This window comes from Schistocerca piceifrons, chromosome 2 (genome assembly GCF_021461385.2).
Source record: "Schistocerca piceifrons isolate TAMUIC-IGC-003096 chromosome 2, iqSchPice1.1, whole genome shotgun sequence".
Taxonomy (NCBI): Eukaryota; Metazoa; Arthropoda; class Insecta; order Orthoptera; family Acrididae; genus Schistocerca; species Schistocerca piceifrons.
This window is the reverse complement of record NC_060139.1, coordinates 967,350,346-967,368,804: the sequence shown is the minus strand read 5'-3', so window position 1 is coordinate 967,368,804 and position 18,459 is coordinate 967,350,346. Positions and strand designations below refer to the sequence as shown.

At 42.7% G+C, this 18,459-nt stretch overlaps 1 protein-coding gene across 3 annotated transcripts in view; it reads right to left on the bottom strand.

Annotated features, from left to right (window-relative positions):
- Positions 1 to 225: 225 nt before the first annotated feature.
- Positions 226 to 18,459, bottom strand: part of LOC124774883 (phosphatidylinositol 3,4,5-trisphosphate 3-phosphatase and dual-specificity protein phosphatase PTEN) — a 232,102-nt gene continuing 213,868 nt past the window's right edge. The window contains exon 10 of one of the 3 annotated variants that reach the window (XM_047249533.1): positions 226 to 435. In XM_047249533.1, the coding sequence (XP_047105489.1) occupies positions 395 to 435 (41 nt within the window). In that variant the 3' untranslated portion in view covers positions 226 to 394. Of the gene's footprint in view, positions 436 to 3,100; positions 3,503 to 18,459 lie in introns of those variants that run through there. The other 2 variants (XM_047249531.1, XM_047249530.1) reach the window with 2 other exon arrangements.

Below are 18,459 nucleotides of genomic sequence, written 5' to 3'. Positions count from 1 at the left end.
GATCTCTAGATTTCACTGTAATCCCCTCTCATCTTTAATTCACATTTTTGAAAATTCTCTCCCAATGATCATTAAAATATGACTGTTTCTTAATGGGATCGACTGTCAACAGTGATGAGTGCTGGCCATGTGGTGATCATCAGATGCTGTAGGCAAAGCTCATGTGTAAAATGGAGTTTTCTTGGTGCTCGAACCAGTACATTGCTCAAAGAAAGAGTTACACAATTTCAAAAATATATACAAACTTTTATTTCATTATTCCAACAAGTAGATTATTTTACAGATTCCGCGTTGCTCAACTTTAACAATTGTGGGATGTCGTGTTCCTTTTAACGAAATGACAGCATCTTGCTCCTCCACATCTTTTGTAAGATTTGTAGGGATGAACAGTTCCTCAGTAGTAACAAAATATTGGGCAGATACTTCCGGACTCATCTGTAAAGACAAAAAAGGTTTGTGAAGATGAACAACCGTACCACAGAAAATTATAATATCATGCACAAAAAGTAATTCTGAAAGTTCTCATAATTTTAATTTTCTGTATTTACCACTATCACAGTCGGCTGCTATAATTACGTCAAATTTAGACATATTTACATTTGATTTATCAACCAACTCTGTTATAATGTTTATATAGATTCTTACAATAACCAGTAAATGTAGTAAATACAGTACAATAAACTTCAGCTTCTTAAAGTACGGTGCGGTTGATTGAAGTTCTCAGATTTATATGATGTAAACTATAGCTAGTTTGAGACTCTCCAAACGACAAATTTGTGGCTGTGATGTATAAGGGGCAGTCAGATGAAAACCAAATACCCGCCACAACGAGATCATGGAATGGTTACATTCAGAAGTAATTACCACACGCATTAAGAGATTTATCCCACTGGGAGACGAGACGATCGAGTCTTGTTTCGTAGAACGCGGTCGGCCGCTGACGGTTCTACCCCCCCCCCCTTCCCCCCCCCCCCAGCATTCTGACAGCCTGAGGACTAACGGCAAAGCCGACAGTGGAAGCATCCCAAAGAAACCCAAACCTATTCACATAAGCTCAAGTAAGGTCATGATGACCTTTTTCGACTGCAGGGCCGTCTGTTCGTCGACGACCTCGAACATGGAACCACTATGTGATCAAAAGTATCCGGAGACCTGGCTGAAAATGACTTACAAGTTCGTGGCGCCTTCCATCGGTAATGCTGGAATTCAGTATGGTGTTGGCCCACCCTTAGCCTTGATGACAGCTTCCACTCTCGCAGGCTTACGTTCAATCAGGTGATGGAAGGTTTCTTGGGGAATGGCAGCCCATTCTACATGGAGTGCTGACTGAGGAGAGGTATCGATGTCGGTTGGGAAGGCCTGGCACGAATTCGGCGTTCCAAAACATCCCGAAGGTGTTCTTTAAGATTCAGGTCAGGACTCATTGCAGGCCAGTCCATTATAGAGATGTTATTGTCGTGTAACCACTCCACCACAGGCCGTGCATTATGAACAAATGCTCGATCGTGTTGAATGATGCAATCGCCGTCTCCGAATTGCTCTTCAACAGTGGGAAGCAAGAAGGTGCTTAAAACATTAGTGTAGGCCTGTGCTGTGTTACTGTCATACGCAAAACAACAAGGGGTGCAAGCCCCCTTCATGGAAACACGACCATAGCATAACACCACCGCCTCCGAATTTTACTTTTGGCACTACACATGCTGGCAGATGACGTTCGCCGGGCATTCGCCATACCCACATCCTGCAGTCGGATCACCACATTGTGTACCGTGATTCATCACTCCTCACAACGTTTTTCCACTGTTCAATCGTCCAATGTTTACGCTTCTTACATCAAGCGAGGCGTCATTTGGCATATACTGGCGTGATGTGTGGCTTATGAGCAGCCGCTCGACCATGAAATCCAAGTTTTCTCACCTCCCGCCTAACTGTCATTGTACTTGCAGTGGATGCTGACGCAATTTGGAATTCCTGTGTGATGGTCTGGATAGATGTCTGCCTATTACACATTACGACTCTTTCAACTGTCGGCGGTCTCTGTAGTCAACAGACGAGGTCAGCCTGTACGCTTTTGTGCTGTACGTGTCCCTTCACGTTTCTACTTCACTATCACATCGGAAACAGTGGACCTAGGTATGTTTAGGAATGTGGAAATCTCGCGTACAGACGTATGACACAAGCGACACCCAATCAGCTGACAACTTTCGAAGCCCGTGAGTTTCGCGGAGCGGTCCATTCGCCTCTCTCACGATGTCTAATGACTACTGAGATCGCTGGTGTGGGGTACCTGGCAGTAGGTGGCAGCACAATGCACCTAAAAGGGAAACGTATGTTTTGAGGGTGTCCAGATACTTTTGATCACTTAGTGTATGTAGCGCTATGGAGACACTTTGCAGAAATTGCGATGCGCCCTAAAGAAAAACGCCCACGAGAGATGTTGGACGGAACTATTCTGCAGCACAATAATGCCCGTCCCGACACCTCAATCAGATGAAGGCTATGATTCAGTGGTTTGATTGGGAAACACTGCAACCTCCCTCGTACAATGCGAATCTTTCATCCTGTGATTTTCACATCTGTAGAGAACTAAAGAAGGGGATGCGTGGATGTCGGTTTCAGTCGGACGAGTGGGTGCAGTTGTGGATCCGTTAGCGGCAGACCGCGTTCTACGAAACAGGAATTAATCGTCTCCCAGCGGGATAAATTCCTGACCTGTGTAGCGATTACTTTTGAATGGAACCATTCCAAGGTCCCATTGTGGAGAGTGTTCAATTTTCATTTGACTACCTCTTATACTTTTGAAGATGGTTATCCTTTTGTAACGCAGGTACACATTCTATAAATACAAAAAATACAATGACTGAAATAGAAAGTGTTACCCCACGAAGCACCAGTCCGATATTTACCAAACATTGTAGAGATCTTCATCTCATAAAGGGTATTAAATTACTAAACTTTCATTCCATTCAGAAACTGATGTGCATCAACAACATCCTTATGAGGTTTGACCCTCATGGGTACGAATTCACTCTTCAGTTCATTGTGGCATGGAACCAAGCAGCCTCCGAATGTCATCTTTAGAAATATCCAGCTATTTCTGAAACTCATGCTGTGTCACTTCATGGAGCCTGCTGTCTGAAGGTTTTAATGAATGTATAAGTCCCGTCGCATTCCAGATGTGTTTTATCGATGACAAACGAGAGGACCGGGAATGCCAGTCAGGGATCCAAATACTCTTTCTGGAATATGCCCTTTAGTACCCTGTTCATGAAGGCTGTGACAACAAGGTTTCCTATTCTTGCCACATACTTGCGATCATTCAGCCTCCCTTCAACAATTACCAGATCAATCCTGTTGTCATATCCAACAGCTCCCCAGACGATGATATCAACGGTTGGAGTGGTGTGAGTCTTACGAACCGCTGCCTCCTGTGACCTTCCACCAGGTCGTCTATGGACTCGGAGGCGCCGATCTGCAGCCACAAACAGAGTGGGACACATCACTGAAAACCACAGAATGACGTTTAATGTAACGAATGGCTCTATACCATGAATGTCTCTGTTGTTAATGGCATACTATCAGCGGTAAACGACGCATGGCGACTCTAGAGCTCAATCCAGCATCGAGCAATCTCGTTTCCCGACGGTTCGTGCTGACACCCTGCCTGTGACCCCTTCCTGGATTCCATCTCTTCTGAGTTGGTCGAACTGTTGTATCTGCCTGGTGGTCGTTTCTTCCGTACACCAGGCAGACCATGCTGGTAGCTGCCCATGTCCCAGACACGTTTATGCACTCGAGTTGAGCCTATATAACATGATTTTGCACTCTTAAATATAATGTTGAGTCAGAAGTATATATACCAAGTTACTCTTTAACAATCGTGTTATAAGATTAAACAACTTCAAACACAATAAATATAACCAAAAAATTGAAAAATATTCCGAAAAAGAAACCTGTGTATATGTACCACAATCTCTCCTATGAATATTTAACTTCCTGTCGACGACACGTTTAGAGACAAGCACAAAAAGGGGGATGAAGTGTGACCAAGTGTTTCTAAAGAAGGCACTCTGGCAGTCTCCTTTATTTCATAAGCAAAACCACGGAAAACCGAAACATAGATGGCCAAATAGGGATCTGAAAAAATGGTTCAAATGGCTCTGAGCACTATGGGACTTAACTTCAGAGGTCATCAGTCCCCTAGAACTTAGAACTACTTAAACCTAACTAACCTAAGGACATCACACACATTCATGCCCGAGGCAGAATTCGAACCTGCGACTGTAGCGGTCGCGCGGTTCCAGACTGTAGCGCCTAGAACCGCTCGGCCACTACGGCCGGCAGGGATCTGAAACTCGCCCACCTTGAATGCAAGAAGTTTCTCGAGAGGGAGAACACAGGCATTGGCACTGGCTAAGGTCGTGATGAAGAATTAGTAGCAGAATTTACTTGAAAAGATTTGACATATACAGGGTGTTACAAAAAGGTTCGGCCAAACTTTCAGGAAACATTCCTCACACACAAAGAAAGAACATATGTTATGTGGACATGTGTCCGGAAACGCTTACTTTCCATGTTAGAGCTCATTTTATTACTTCTCTCAAATCACCTTAATCATGGAATGGGAACACACAGCAACAGAACGTACCAGCGTGACTTCAAACACTTTGTTACGGGAAATGTTCAACATGTCCTCCGTTAGCGAGGATACATGCGTCCACCCTCCGTCGCATGGATTCCCTGATGCGCTGATGCAGCCCTGGAGAATGGCGTATTGTATCACAGCCGTCCACAATACGAGCACGAAGAGTCTCTACATTTGGTACCGGGGTTGCGTAGACAAGAGCTTTCAAATGCCCCCATAAATGAAAGTCAAGAGGGTTGAGGTCAGGAGAGCGTGGAGGCCATGGAATTGGTCCGCCTCTACCAATCCGTCGGTCACCGAATCTGTTGTTGAGAAGCGTACGAACACTTCGACTGAAATGTGCAGGAGCTCCATCGTGCATGAACCACATGTTGTGTCGTACTTGTAAAGGCACATGTTCTAGCAGCACAGGTAGAGCATCCCGTATGAAATCATGATAACGTGATCCATTGAGCGTAGGTGGAAGAACATGGCGCCCAACAATGCCTGCCCAAACGTTCACAGAAAATCTGTGTTGATGACGCGATTGCACAATTGCGTGCGAATTCTCGTCAGCCCACACATGTTGATTGTGAAAATTTACAATTTGATCACGTTGTAATGAAGCCTCATCCGTAAAGAGAACATTTGCACTGAAATGAGGATTGACACATTGATGGATGAACCATTCGCAGAAGTGTACCCGTGGAGGCCAATCAGCTGCTGATAGTGCCTGCACACGCTGTACATGGTACGGAAACAACTGGTTCTCCCGTAGCACTCTCCATACAGTGACATGGTCAGCGTTACCTTGTACAGCAGCAACTTCTCTGACGCTGACATTAGGGTTATCGTCAACTGCACGAAGAATTGCCTCGTCCATTGCAGGTGCCCTCGTCGTTCTATGTCTTCCCCAGTCGCGAGTCATAGTCTGGAATGTTCCGTGCTCCCTAAGACGCCGATCAATTGCTTCGAACGTCATCCTGTCGGGACACCTTCGTTCTGGAAATCTGTCTCGATACAAACGTACCGCGTCACGGCTATTGCCTCGTGCTAATCCATACATCAGATGGGCATCTGCCAACTCCGCATTTGTAAACATTGCACTGACTGCAAAACTACGTTCGTGATGAACACTAACCTGTTAATGCTACGTACCGATGTGCTTGATGCTAGTACTGTAGAGCAATGAGTCGCGTGTCAACACAAGCACCGAAGTCAACATTACCTTCCTTCGATTGGGCCAACTGGCGGTGAATCGAGGACGTACAGTACATACTGACGAAACTAAAAGAGCTCTAACATGGAAATTAAGCGTTTCCGGACACATGTCCACATAACATCTTTTCTTTATTTGTGTGTGAGGAATGTTTCCTGAAAGTTTGGCCGTAACCTTTTGGAACACCCTGGATATCAAAAGTAAATCAAGATGGATGGAAGGGGGATTTGAACTGTACTAATTCTGATTACGAGTCCAATACACCAACGTAAGTTCAGACTTCCCTCTTACGCAAGAGGCAGCACGGAAGAAGAGAATCAGATTTGTGTAGCTTAGAAACAGCTGTTTGTGTAGCTATTCCAGGCAAAACCGAGAACTTCACAATGACAAGAATTGTCTTTCTCTACCAATAATTCATCAATGTGTAATATATGAACCTTACAACATAGCATACATTTTTTCTTTTCGTTGTCTTCGGATTTATTTTTGAGGTTTTGTGACCAGCAATCTGTTTGGTGATCATACGAGTGTAAGGATTCTGACGCTTTTCAGAAAGTGTATAAAAGCCTTCGATATCCCCAACGTCACGTGTGATTCATATCTTAAAACCTGGAAAATCGTCAGACGAGTCCAAAAACTACAGTCCAGTATCCTTGCTGTGCTAACTGATCCAAATCATTGAGAGAATATTGCTGAATCGTTTGATTTATGTTTGATTCCGTTCTAACACAAGAACAAGCAGGTTTCAGGCCAGAAAAAAGCTGCATGGGTGAAGTCCTCAATCTCAGAAAATTTACTGAGGACAGATTTGAATGTCAGAGAATTACAGCAATAGCTATTATCGATCTCACGGCTGCTTAAAACAGTCAGTCACCGTGTATAATAACAGAAGTCTTGAGGGATAACTAAAGATTTCGTTTCTACCAAACTTATTCAAAGCTTACTCCGAAACAGAAGATTTTATGTGGATTTCCAATATCAGCTTAGTCGACGGAGACGTCAAAGAAAAGGTTACCAAAAGCAAGTGTTCTTTCACCAGTGCTATTTAACATCTATACCAATGACCAAACACTTTCGACGAACACAAGCAGTTTCTTTTATACCCATGATCTGGGATTAACAAGTCAAGATGTTGAAGTCCACCAGATAGATACGTTTGTAGAGATGAGTGTCTATTTCCCTAAAAATCCATTTCATTCAAACCCGGATAATACTCAACTGAATGCGTTCCATTTTAAGCTCAATCAAGGCAAGACACAAACTTAACACAACATGGCAAGGATACAGTTAGTAAATATGCCCTATCCAAAACACTTGGAAGACCCTTTGAGTCATATTCCGACGTACAGGCAGAACTGCAACGATGCGAGAATGAAAGCGAAAGCCAGACACAATATCCTTCGCAACATCGCTGGTAGCTCTCGATCATAAACCCTAAGAACGGCAGCACTAGCAACGTTTTGCGGTGTTGCAGAGTATGTGCGCCTAGTCTGGTACAAATACATCCACGCAAACATAATTGACAAGTGACAAGGTTCTAAATGAAACGTGTTCGCTTATTACTGCTTATCCACGCCACATGTAAAACTCTACCAAACAGCAGACATACCACCACCAGTTACTCATCGTGAAGCAGCTCCCAACCTGAAAAGAACAAATCAGGCTCCTTGTGGAACTCATTCATTATATGGGCATGTCTGTGAATTCCTAAGGGACCAAACTGCTGAGGTCATCGGTCCCTAGACTTACACACTACTTAAACTAACTTTTGCTAAGAACAACATACACACCCATGCCCGAGGGAGGACTCGAACCTCCGGCGGGAGGGACTGGACAATCCGTGACATGGCGCCGCTAACCGCACGGCCATTCCGTGCAGCACATGGGCATGTTCCACCAGACCAAGGCTGAGTGCCATAAGAAACTTACTCAAGACCACTTCAACCTTGCAAACAACAGCAGCTACAGCAGGGAAACAATAGTGGATTTCTCGACTTGCCGAAATATTTTCACCTATCATATGGAGGTCATTCAACCGTTTTTCTTCTGGAGTTGGAAGAACCAAGATTAACCTCCAGAAATGGCACTAGCATGTGGATACCACAAACTGGACCGTGGAACATCTACTGGACTGTCAACTGTCCCCTGCATCTTGCACTAAAGATCTTCAGCTTGTGGTTCCGAGGGCAATTGAAGTTGCAAGATTTTGGTCAGTAGTGTGACTTGATAATTCGTTCTCTCACTAGCTTTCAAAGGTAACAACCATGTATTGTGTTTGTGTCTGAGTCGAACAAATTATTATTTGAAATTTTTCGGGGATGCTATATTTACTTTCCTTTGCAAAGGTGTTATTCGGACTTAACAAATGCCTATCATGACGATCACCTCTTCAGTAATTACATAAATCTGCACCATTCCAAGTGGGGCACAAAAATTAAATGTTTGGGCTGAAGCGATTAGTTGTATGTTCATGATAATCATTAGGTGGAATATGGCAAATGAACAAAAACTTCCTAAAAATGTTGAAATTGCTACAGACAGATTTTTAAATACTATCTATTTCTATTCGAAAATTCCTCTGCGGTGTAAAAGGACTGTTAAGAATAAATAACACTGATTTGCATATAAAAAAAACAATTGCTGGTCATGAGATATTTTATTGCAGTGGGTAGATTTTTAACGAGTTTTAAAGTTCACTATTTCATTCCATATTGTGCTGAAGTTAGATTCACCTGAGGCTAGAACAGATCATTTATTCTTCTAGCGTTGTTCTTGTGAATACATCTACTGCTCTCTGAATAAAATAGATTGTAGTGAGAAAAGATATCTGAATTGTGCGAAAATTGGCAGTTGACCCTAAATAACGAAAAGTGTGAGGTCATCCACATGAGTGCTAAAAGGAATTCGTTAAACTTGGGTTACACGATAGATCAGTCTAATCTAAAAGCCCTAAATTCAGTTAAAAACCTAGGTATTACAATTAAGAACAACTTAAAGTGAAAGGAACACACAAAAAATGTTGTGGGGAAGGCTAACCAAAGACTGCATTTTGTTGGCAGGACACTTAGAAAATGTAACAGATCTACTAAGAAGACTGCCTACACTACGCTTTGTCCATCCTCTTTTAGAATACTGCTGCGCGGTGTGTGATCCTTGATGGCCGGAGTGACCGAGCGGTTCTAGGCGCTTCAGTCTGGAATCGCGCGACCGCTATGGTCGCAGGTTCGAATCCTACCTCGGACATGGATGTGTGTGATGTCCTTAGGTTAATTAGGTTTAAGTAGTTCTAAGTTCTAGGGGACTGATGACCTCAGCTGTCCCATAGTGCTCAGAGCCATTTGAACCATTTTTTTTTTCTGGGACCCTTACCAGATAGCACTGACGCTGTACATCGAAATAGTTCAAAGAAGGGGAGCAGGTTTTTTTATTATCGCGGAATATGGGAGAGAGTGTCACAGAAATGATACAGGATTTGGGCTGCACATCAAAAAAAAGAAAGGCGTTTTTCGTTGCGACGGAATCTTCCCAGGGAATTCCAATGACCAACTTTCTCCTCCAAATGCGAAAATATTTTGTTGACACCGGCCTACATGGGGAGAAACGATCGTCACGATAAAATAAGCGAAATCAGAGCTCGTACGGAAAGATATCGGTGTTCGTTCTTTCCGCGTGCTATGCAAGATTGGAATAATAGAGAATTGTGAAAGTGGTTCGATGAACCCTCATCCAGGAACTCAAATGTGATTTGCAGAGTATCCATGTAGATGCAGATGTAGATATCCTGTGGATGTGAGACTGAAATTTTCATTTGCGACTTTTGTCCATGAAGAAATTTAATTGTAAATTGGAATTATGTATCATAATTGTACGATGTATTTTGTTGTTTTCTATCAGGTTATGCCAATATATAGTTTAATAATTTCATTAATAACGACATAAACCGGCATTTTCTTACAATTTGTTTTAAAATGCATTCTACATTATCATTCCAATTCAAAATACTTGCAAATTATGGCATGTTAAAGAACATGTTATAATTATTGAATATGTTCGCTTTTCGTCACGACTATTATTGAACCTTGATTATGGGCACATAAATTAATGCAGGTGATATTTCTTATGGAATAGCCTTAACGTAAATTCATTATTTTGTTTTAAACTAAGCCGGCCGCGGTGGTCTAGCGGTTCTAGGCGCTCAGTCCGGAACCGCGCGACTGCTACGGTCGCAGGTTCGAATCCTGCCTCGGGCATGGATGTGTGTGATGTCCTTAGGTTAGTTAGGTTTAAGTAGTTCTAAGTTCTAGGGGAATGATGACCACAGATGTTAAGTCCCATAGTGCTCAGAGCCATTTTTTTTGTTTTAAACTAAAAGAGTGTTTCATATTACCACCGTCTCCGCTATCTTTATTTTTTTTTATATACATTGCCTGACCGAAAAACTGAAGCTCCCAGAAGGTAAGGAGAAAACGAAATGAAACTTCATCGGTTGACAGGGTGTGTGACGCTGTTTCAGTGATTACAGAAACAAGTCACATTTACAAAGAACTTGGCGGTGGAGGCCTTCTTAAGGCGGTGCCGACGGCATCTTCACAAATTCACCCACCAGTGCGCCACCGGGAAAGCATCGCTCTTCCATCGCTGACTGTTCTTCGCCAGGTGGCGCCAGGTATACATGCCACTGGAGGACGCTAAAATCACGTGACCTCGCTGCACGTAACTCTGATTGGCCGGCATGTCTTTTTGAAGTAGCCGCACGCGTAGTTTAGCCCAGAGATCCACGACATCGGTAGATTTACCAACATTAGTGTAGAAGACTGCAGTGAGAACATTATGTCAGTGTAGCATGACGCTACCAAACACTACATGTGTTAGTGATTTACACCGGGTGTCTCTCCTAAGATTCGTCACGTAGATTTATTTTCCTCTGGTTTTTCCGCAGATATTTGCAATTGATTATTTATTTCAAGTTTCTGCTACCAGTCACTTTTTATTTTATGCTTAATCTAACATAATGCAACGCGTTTCGAACATCTTCTGCTGGTTTTCTTCTTTGTGGTTGACTATGTATATCACAGCAATGTCATCTTCTTGCTGCTTCACTTGCATCACTGGTGTAATGGGTGAGCTTTTGATTGACATTACACTATTGCACATTATATTTGTCACTGATTGACAACGTAATTCACTGCAGAAATTGCTTCGATGTTATATAATGTGCAATAGTGTAATGTCAATCAACAGCTCAGCCATTACACCAGTGATGCAAGTGAAGCAGCAAGAAGATGACATTGCTGTGATGTACATAGTCAACCACAAAAAAGAAAACCAGCAGAAGACATCACTGATTTCGATTTCTAGCCATACACTGCCCCCCTCCTTCCCCCCAAATGCCACACTACCAGCTACAGTAAAAAATCTAGTTTAAGTCTGTTTATTTTTAAGTAACATTTCTCTATGTATGTATAAACGCCTGAAGATGAACAGAACATGTTCGAAACGCGTTGCATTATGTTAGATTAACCATAAAATAAAAAGTGACTGGTAGCAGAAACTTGAAATAAATAATTATCCCACACAGTCACGATTCACAAACATAGACATTATGGCTGAAAATAATTTGCTATTGAGTTTTTGTAGTGTGTAGCTGGAGTCAGCCCAAACAAGCTCGGTTCGTCGCGTCCTTCATGCAATGCCTGGTGTCAATGGAAAGCGACGATTTCTTTCCCGTTTGGAACAAAATTATTTTTAAAGCGATATTTCACGTGCCTGTTCGATAGATTGGTTTGGTGCGATATTCGTTTCATCGATGTGTTTTAGCAGAGACAGTAAAACTGGAAGAACAACGAGTATTGTAGCAGCGCCTGAGTAGCGCTGCTGCACGACAGTAGCAGGCAGTGCGACCAAGGATGGTACACGTGTTCCAGCTGGAGTACTGGTTATCTTCGGTTTTACTGGCCCTGTTAATACATACCGGTAAAACGAATATCGTACTAGATTAATCTGCTACCGCTTCATCAAATGCGCATGTAAAATTGCGCTTTAAGAGTCATTTTGCCTGTAACGGGAAACAAACCGGCACTTCCCGTTGACACTGGCCGTCGCATGCAAAATCCATGTAACACCAGAGCTCTAACGCTCTACTGATTTATTTTGGCTTTTGTTTATTCAACATTCAAAAATGGTTCAAATGGCTCTGAGTACTATGGGACTCAACTGCTGAGGTCATTAGTCCCCTAGAACTTAGAACTAGTTAAACCTAACTAACCTAAGGACATCACAAACATCCATGCCCGAGGCAGGATTCGAACCTGCGACCGTAGCGGTCTTGCGGTTCCAGACTGCAGCGCCTTTAACCGCACGGCCACTTCGGCCGGCTTATTCAACATTCTGTCGTTAAGCTGCTGTAAATATTGTTTGATTGTATCGATATCATAAGCGTGTTTTTTTTCTCCTTTGCAAAAACTTTGATGCCCTGGTTTAAACCTATGCAGTGTATTGTCTTTATTAGCTAAAAACTTTGCCTCATTTGGAGGGAGACAAAACTTACTGTATACAGGGTGTTACAAAAACGTACGGCCAAACTTTCAGGAAACATTCCTCACAGACAAATAAAGAAAATATGTTATGTGGACATGCGTCCGGAAACGCTTAATTTCCATGTTAGAGCTTATTTTAGTTTCGTCAGTATGTACTGTACTTCCTCGATTCACCGCCATGATTTCATACGGGATGCTCTACCTGTGCTGCTAGAACATGTGCCTTTACAAGTACGACACAACATGTGGTTCATGCACGATGGAGCTCCTGCACATTTCAGTCGAAGTGTTCGTACGCTTCTCAACAACAGATTCGGTGACCGACGGATTGGTAGAGGCGGACCAATTCCATGGCCTCCACGCTCTCCTGACCTCAACCCTCTTGACTTTCATTTATGGGGGCATTTGAAAGCTCTTGTCTACGCAACCCCGGTACCAAATGTAGAGACTCTTCGTGCTCGTATTGTGGACGGCTGTGATACAATACGCCATTCTCCAGGGCTGCATCAGCGCATCAGGGAATCCATGCGACGGAGGATGGATGCATGTATCCTCGCTAACGGACATTTTGAACATTTCCTGTAACAAAGTGTTTGAAGTCACGCTGGTACGTTCTGTTGCTGTGTGTTTCCATTCCATGATTAAGGTGATTTGAGAGAAGTAATAAAATGAGCTCTAACATGGAAAGTAAGCGTTTCCGGACACATGTCCACATAACATATGTTCTTTCTTTGTGTGTGAGGAATGTTTCCTGAAAGTTTGGCCGTACCTTTTTGTAACACCCTGTATAATTGGAATTTGCGTGAATAATTTTTTGTAGAAATGTCAATATTTGCAAATGTCCCGTTTTATGTAAAATATTTGGTTGCTGCTGTGTAATTACTGACCAACACTTAGGGCTTTTAGTTTATTTTAAGAGGAAAAGGTGGTGTAGTTCCCCTCTAGAACGAAAAGTTGCAGCGCGCAAAATGTGGTTGGCAGGGATAGAGGTAGAGTTAGTAGGTGACGAGCTACCGAAGCGCCAACAGCGTATTTTCAAACAATGTGTTGTGCTGGTGCCGAGAGAGGCCTTTTGTGCTGGTTTCCACTGCGCCAAACCCTCGAATGGGTGCATTAATTAGCTGGCTCTGTTCTGGAAATTGTATTTAATAATCTGAGGATCATCGCCACCAAGAAATGACAGAGATTAACAATACCGACTGCAAATCCACCTGCCGAGATGTACTCGCCACCACACTGCGCAGTCACTTCAACGAAACGAAGGAGTTGTAGAAATGTAAAGTGAAGGATCAGCTTATTTGGATGTTTTTTTGGTTCCAGTAATAAGGCAATTTAAAACAAAAACTTTGATAACTTAACTTGAATTATCCCTTATCACATAACCACTCAGGGTCCTTTCCTTGTTAACTATGCTTACCGAGTGTCCTTGTTGTGAAAGTGAAAGTATTAAAAAAAATGGCTCTGAGCACTATGGGACTCAACTGCTGTGGTCATTAGTCCCCTAGAACTTAGAACTAGTTAAACCTAACTAACCTAAGGACATCACAAACATCCATGCCCGAGGCAGGATTCGAACCTGCGACCGTAACGGTCTTGCGGTTCCAGACTGCAGCGCCTTTAACCGCACGGCCACTTCGGCCGGCTGAAAGTATTAAAGCCCAATTATTAATTTGATAATGATATTCGAACACAGTAAAAATAAAGTACTTAAATTCAATGTAAGTGTGGCAAAATTGTGTAAGATAGTTAATGCTGTTTACTGAAAGTATCTCAGTAACTGAAACTGCTTACTTCAAAGTTTTATGGGCTTTCAAAAGCATAAAGTGAATCGTTGATCTTAAAATAACAGTCTGAAGTAATAAAGACAGGCATTCATTCTATTTGAAGTTAGTTTCAAAAGTATTTACTTTAGGAACTTGGCTTAAAGTGTTCTTCATAGTAATAAATCATTGTATAGTCTGTTGGAAAGTACAAATGTGAGTCTGTGTTGTATAAAATTAGTTTGTGTCTCACTGCAGTAAAGTTCAAATACTCTCATTGTTAAAAACTAATTACTCAGGCTTGCTAAATTATGTTTCTTGTGAGTGCAGTAAAGGATATTTTGCCAGTTTAAGAGGATCCATATTTTGCCTTTTGTGCTCACTGAGAAAATTATTGACAAAAAGACCATTGCCTATGAAAATAGTAACTTCTTTTCTTTAGAAGACAGTGAGAATTTGTTTTTGCCAGGGAACTATATTTAATTTGCATGCCAAATAGAAAAACACTTGCTAAAGTGAGACTAAATCCATGCCCAGATTTATAATTTAGCAGTGAAATTTAATAGTAATATTACTGAAGCTATTCAGTTAGACTAAGCCTAGAATATGAAAGTGTGTGACATTGTCTGCTGTGTTTATGAAAACAGGCTTGTTCAGCTATGACTGTCAGCACTTTCTTTAACGTTATCATATGCTTGTGACTCGGTTCATTACACTCTCGTGTGAGATATTACAGAGTGTGTCTTTCCACTGAATTTACTTATACCTATATTCTTTGAACAGGAATGTTGCACACTCCTATGCCTAATTAGGTTGGCGACCGTTTTCCTTTATTATTCGAACAGTTTAAATAGGTAAAAATATTATCTGTTACTTGTTGTATAATTACGCAATTCTGACTTTCACGCCCGATAGGCAACCTCCTTTAGGCACATCACGGTCAAAACAACAAAATTCCTTTCACAGGGTAACATTGCACTGCTTCTTTATAGAATATTTGCTTAGTAAAATAGTTTCATTACGTATTAAGAGGCAGCACGGGTGTCATACGTAGTTTTGTTTTCTGGAACAGGAATGCGTGTATGTTGTGTTGTAAAGAGCAGTATACGTAAAAGTTAATGATACCACACTTGGTAATACATACTGACTCAAGCCTGTAGGGTTATGGTATAACAGTAGCAGTGGAAACGTTATAACCATACTGCAAATATCTGCCAAAACACCAGAGAAAATGTGCCTAGCAACTCTTCGGAGAGACACTCTGTATAAGTCAGCATTGGTTGATCTGGGGGAGGGGACCAAACAGCGAGGTCATCGGTCCCATCGGATTGAGGAAGGATGGGGAAGGAAGTCGGCCGTGCCCTTTCAAAGGAACATCCCGGCATGTGCCTGAAGCGATCTAGGGAGATCACGAAAAACCTAAATCAAGGTGGCCGGACGTGGGTTTGAAACGTCGTCCTCCCAGATGGGACTCCAGTGTGATAACCACTGCGCGCACTTCAAGACTGTTTGTTGCAATAAAGAAGGTGACTCTAATTGGCTATAACTCAGCACCTTAGAAGAACCTACACCACTCGAAGTTATTTGTAATTTGATTATTAAGTGTATCGAGCGTAAGTAAACTTATTGATGTGTTACCTTTTTGTAGATGTCTTATTGTATTTATTGGCCATCTCAACTACAGACATCAACTGGCGACGAGTCTGGTTCTTCCATCAACCGGTGACGAGTCAGCGTTTACCGTGGCAGCGATCGGCAAGATGTGGGTAACATTTTCATAGTTTTATGTGGACGTCTTAGCTATTTCAAGCGTCTTTAATTTGTGTATGGAATGGCAACTTCTACAGAGCAATCCCTCATTGCAGTTCAGGTTCGGAGTCAACAATCTGGATTATTATTAACTGCTACTGACAAATTGATGGGAGCGGAGCAACCTCAGCACACGACAACGACTGCAGCAAAGAATGCCAGGCCGGCCGGAGTGGCCGAGCGGTTCTAGGCGCTACAGTCTGGAACCGCGTGACCGCTACTGTCGCAGGTTCGAATCCTGCCTCCGGCATGGATGTGTTAGTTAGGTTTAAGTAGTTGTAAGTTCCAGGGGACTGATGACCTCAGCTGTTAAGTCCCATAGTGCTCAGAGCCATTTGAACCATTTGAAAGAATGCCAGCGGTCAGGTGCCGCCTCCTCCACCCTTCCACTCATTTGATGCACAACAAGAGGAATGGGCGGAGCATCACATGCAGTTACACAACATATCGCTGCATAAAGTACAGGGTGTGGCTCAAATGGCTAAGCACTATGGGACTTAACATCTGTGGTCATCAGTCCCCTAGAACTTATAACGGACAGAAGCGCCTAGAACCGCTCGGCCACACAGGCCGGCAATACAGGGAGTATCAAAAAGAATTATCCGATTTTAAAAATCATAACTCGTAAATTGCCGGCCGCGGTGGTCTAGCGGTTCTAGGCGCTCAGTCCGGAGCCGCGCGACTGCTACGGTCGCAGGTTCGAATCCTGCCTCGGGCATGGATGTGTGTGATGTCCTTAGGTTAGTTAGGTTTAAGTAGTTCTAAGTTCTATGGGACTGATGACCATAGATGTTAAGTCCCATAATGCCCAGAGCCATTTGAACCATTTTTGAACTCATAAATTATAGATTGCAGCGATCAGTCGTGCTTTTTAAATTTTAGTGTGCAAATCTAGATTTCAGCTAGAAGCTAGCCATTCTCAATACACTATTATTTTCGCTCACTGCATGTAATGCCTGTTGGTAGGGCTTCATCCATAGTTCGTTGAATACTGAAAACAGTAGTATTCAATGAACTGTGGACACTATGTCGACGGTGGCCCCACACCCTCCGTCATCAAAGTGAGCGTCGGCTCGAAACGTGCAGCGCGCCACGGACCCAGGCTGGTGGAAGCAGTATTATGCTATGGGAGACATTCTTCTACGCTTGCATGGGACCTGTTGTAGTAATCGAAGTCACTCTGAGCTGTGAACCACCTGCATCTCTTAATACTTGATTCTTCTCCGACGGCGATGTCGTCTTTCAGTGGTATAACTGTCCGTGTCTCGAAACCATAACTGTGCCACAGTGGTTTGAAGAGCATTATAGTGAACTCACGTTGATGTCTCGGCGAGAAGATTTGAGTGATGTGAATCCTATGGAATCCATCTGGATCGCTATCGGGCGCCATCACCGCGAGCGCAAACCAGCGGCCCGTTAATTACGCGAATTACATGACCTGTGCGTAGACATCTAATATCACATATCGTCGCAAACCAACCAGAAAACTGTCGGAATCGGTCGCTGTGGTAGATTGGCTGCTACGGTCGCAAGTTCGAATCCTGTCTCGGGCACGGATGTGTGTGATGTCCTTAGGTTGGGAACTGGTGACCTCAGATGTTAAGTCCCATAGTGCTTAGAGCCATTTTTTAAACTGTCGGATCCCTGATACGCAGGTTCAATGATGTATTTCGTTCCAAAGGCGGACAAAAAAGCTATTACGCAGGCAGTCATAATGTTTTGGCTCATCAGTATATTCCTTCCATCTACCTCTCAAATGTTCGGACAAATGCTTTTCAACTGTTCCATTTCTCTAAATCACTATTTCTTGGAAGCTATGTTAAAACGATGTACTAAGGACTGTCATAAATAAATCTTTATTATTATCGAATTAAAACAATAGGCAAGTTATTATTGTTATTATACCTACATTATCAATTTATATTTTACTATTATTATTACTACTATCGTGGGTATATGGTACTTGAAAAGTCGGCATGACAATGAGTTACATTTGGAGGGAGGCAAGGAGAGACAGTAACAGTCTGTGTCCTACCTCTCCCCTCCTTCCCCACCAGAACTGGAGCCTGGATCCAAGTACGCCATCACAAAAAGCTGCAGCTGCTACACACCACAAATACCAAGAACGTGCTCCACAAAATACCACCTAGAATAGATAGACTGATACACTGTTCGCTATATCGCAACAAACAGTGCCTCCTCAACTAGAGAGGTCCTATAAGACACGGAGCCAGCAATGATTTGCTGATCTCAAAAAGCCATGCATCGCATTTTAAGATAGTCTGATCTTCGTACTGGTCATCGTCTGCGCTGTTTAGCTTTAGTCCCTGTGCAATGAGCAGTGATTAGGACATCGCAACTACATGAAAGAATGGCCAGGTATGGTGTTCCTTATAGTTTGCATTTCATTCTTCGTGCATCAGGGCTTGGTAGTGCAGCAGATAACGCAACAACCTATCGTGGATCCATTACAGTCATATGTCAAAAACACAATGAATTGATATTTAGAGG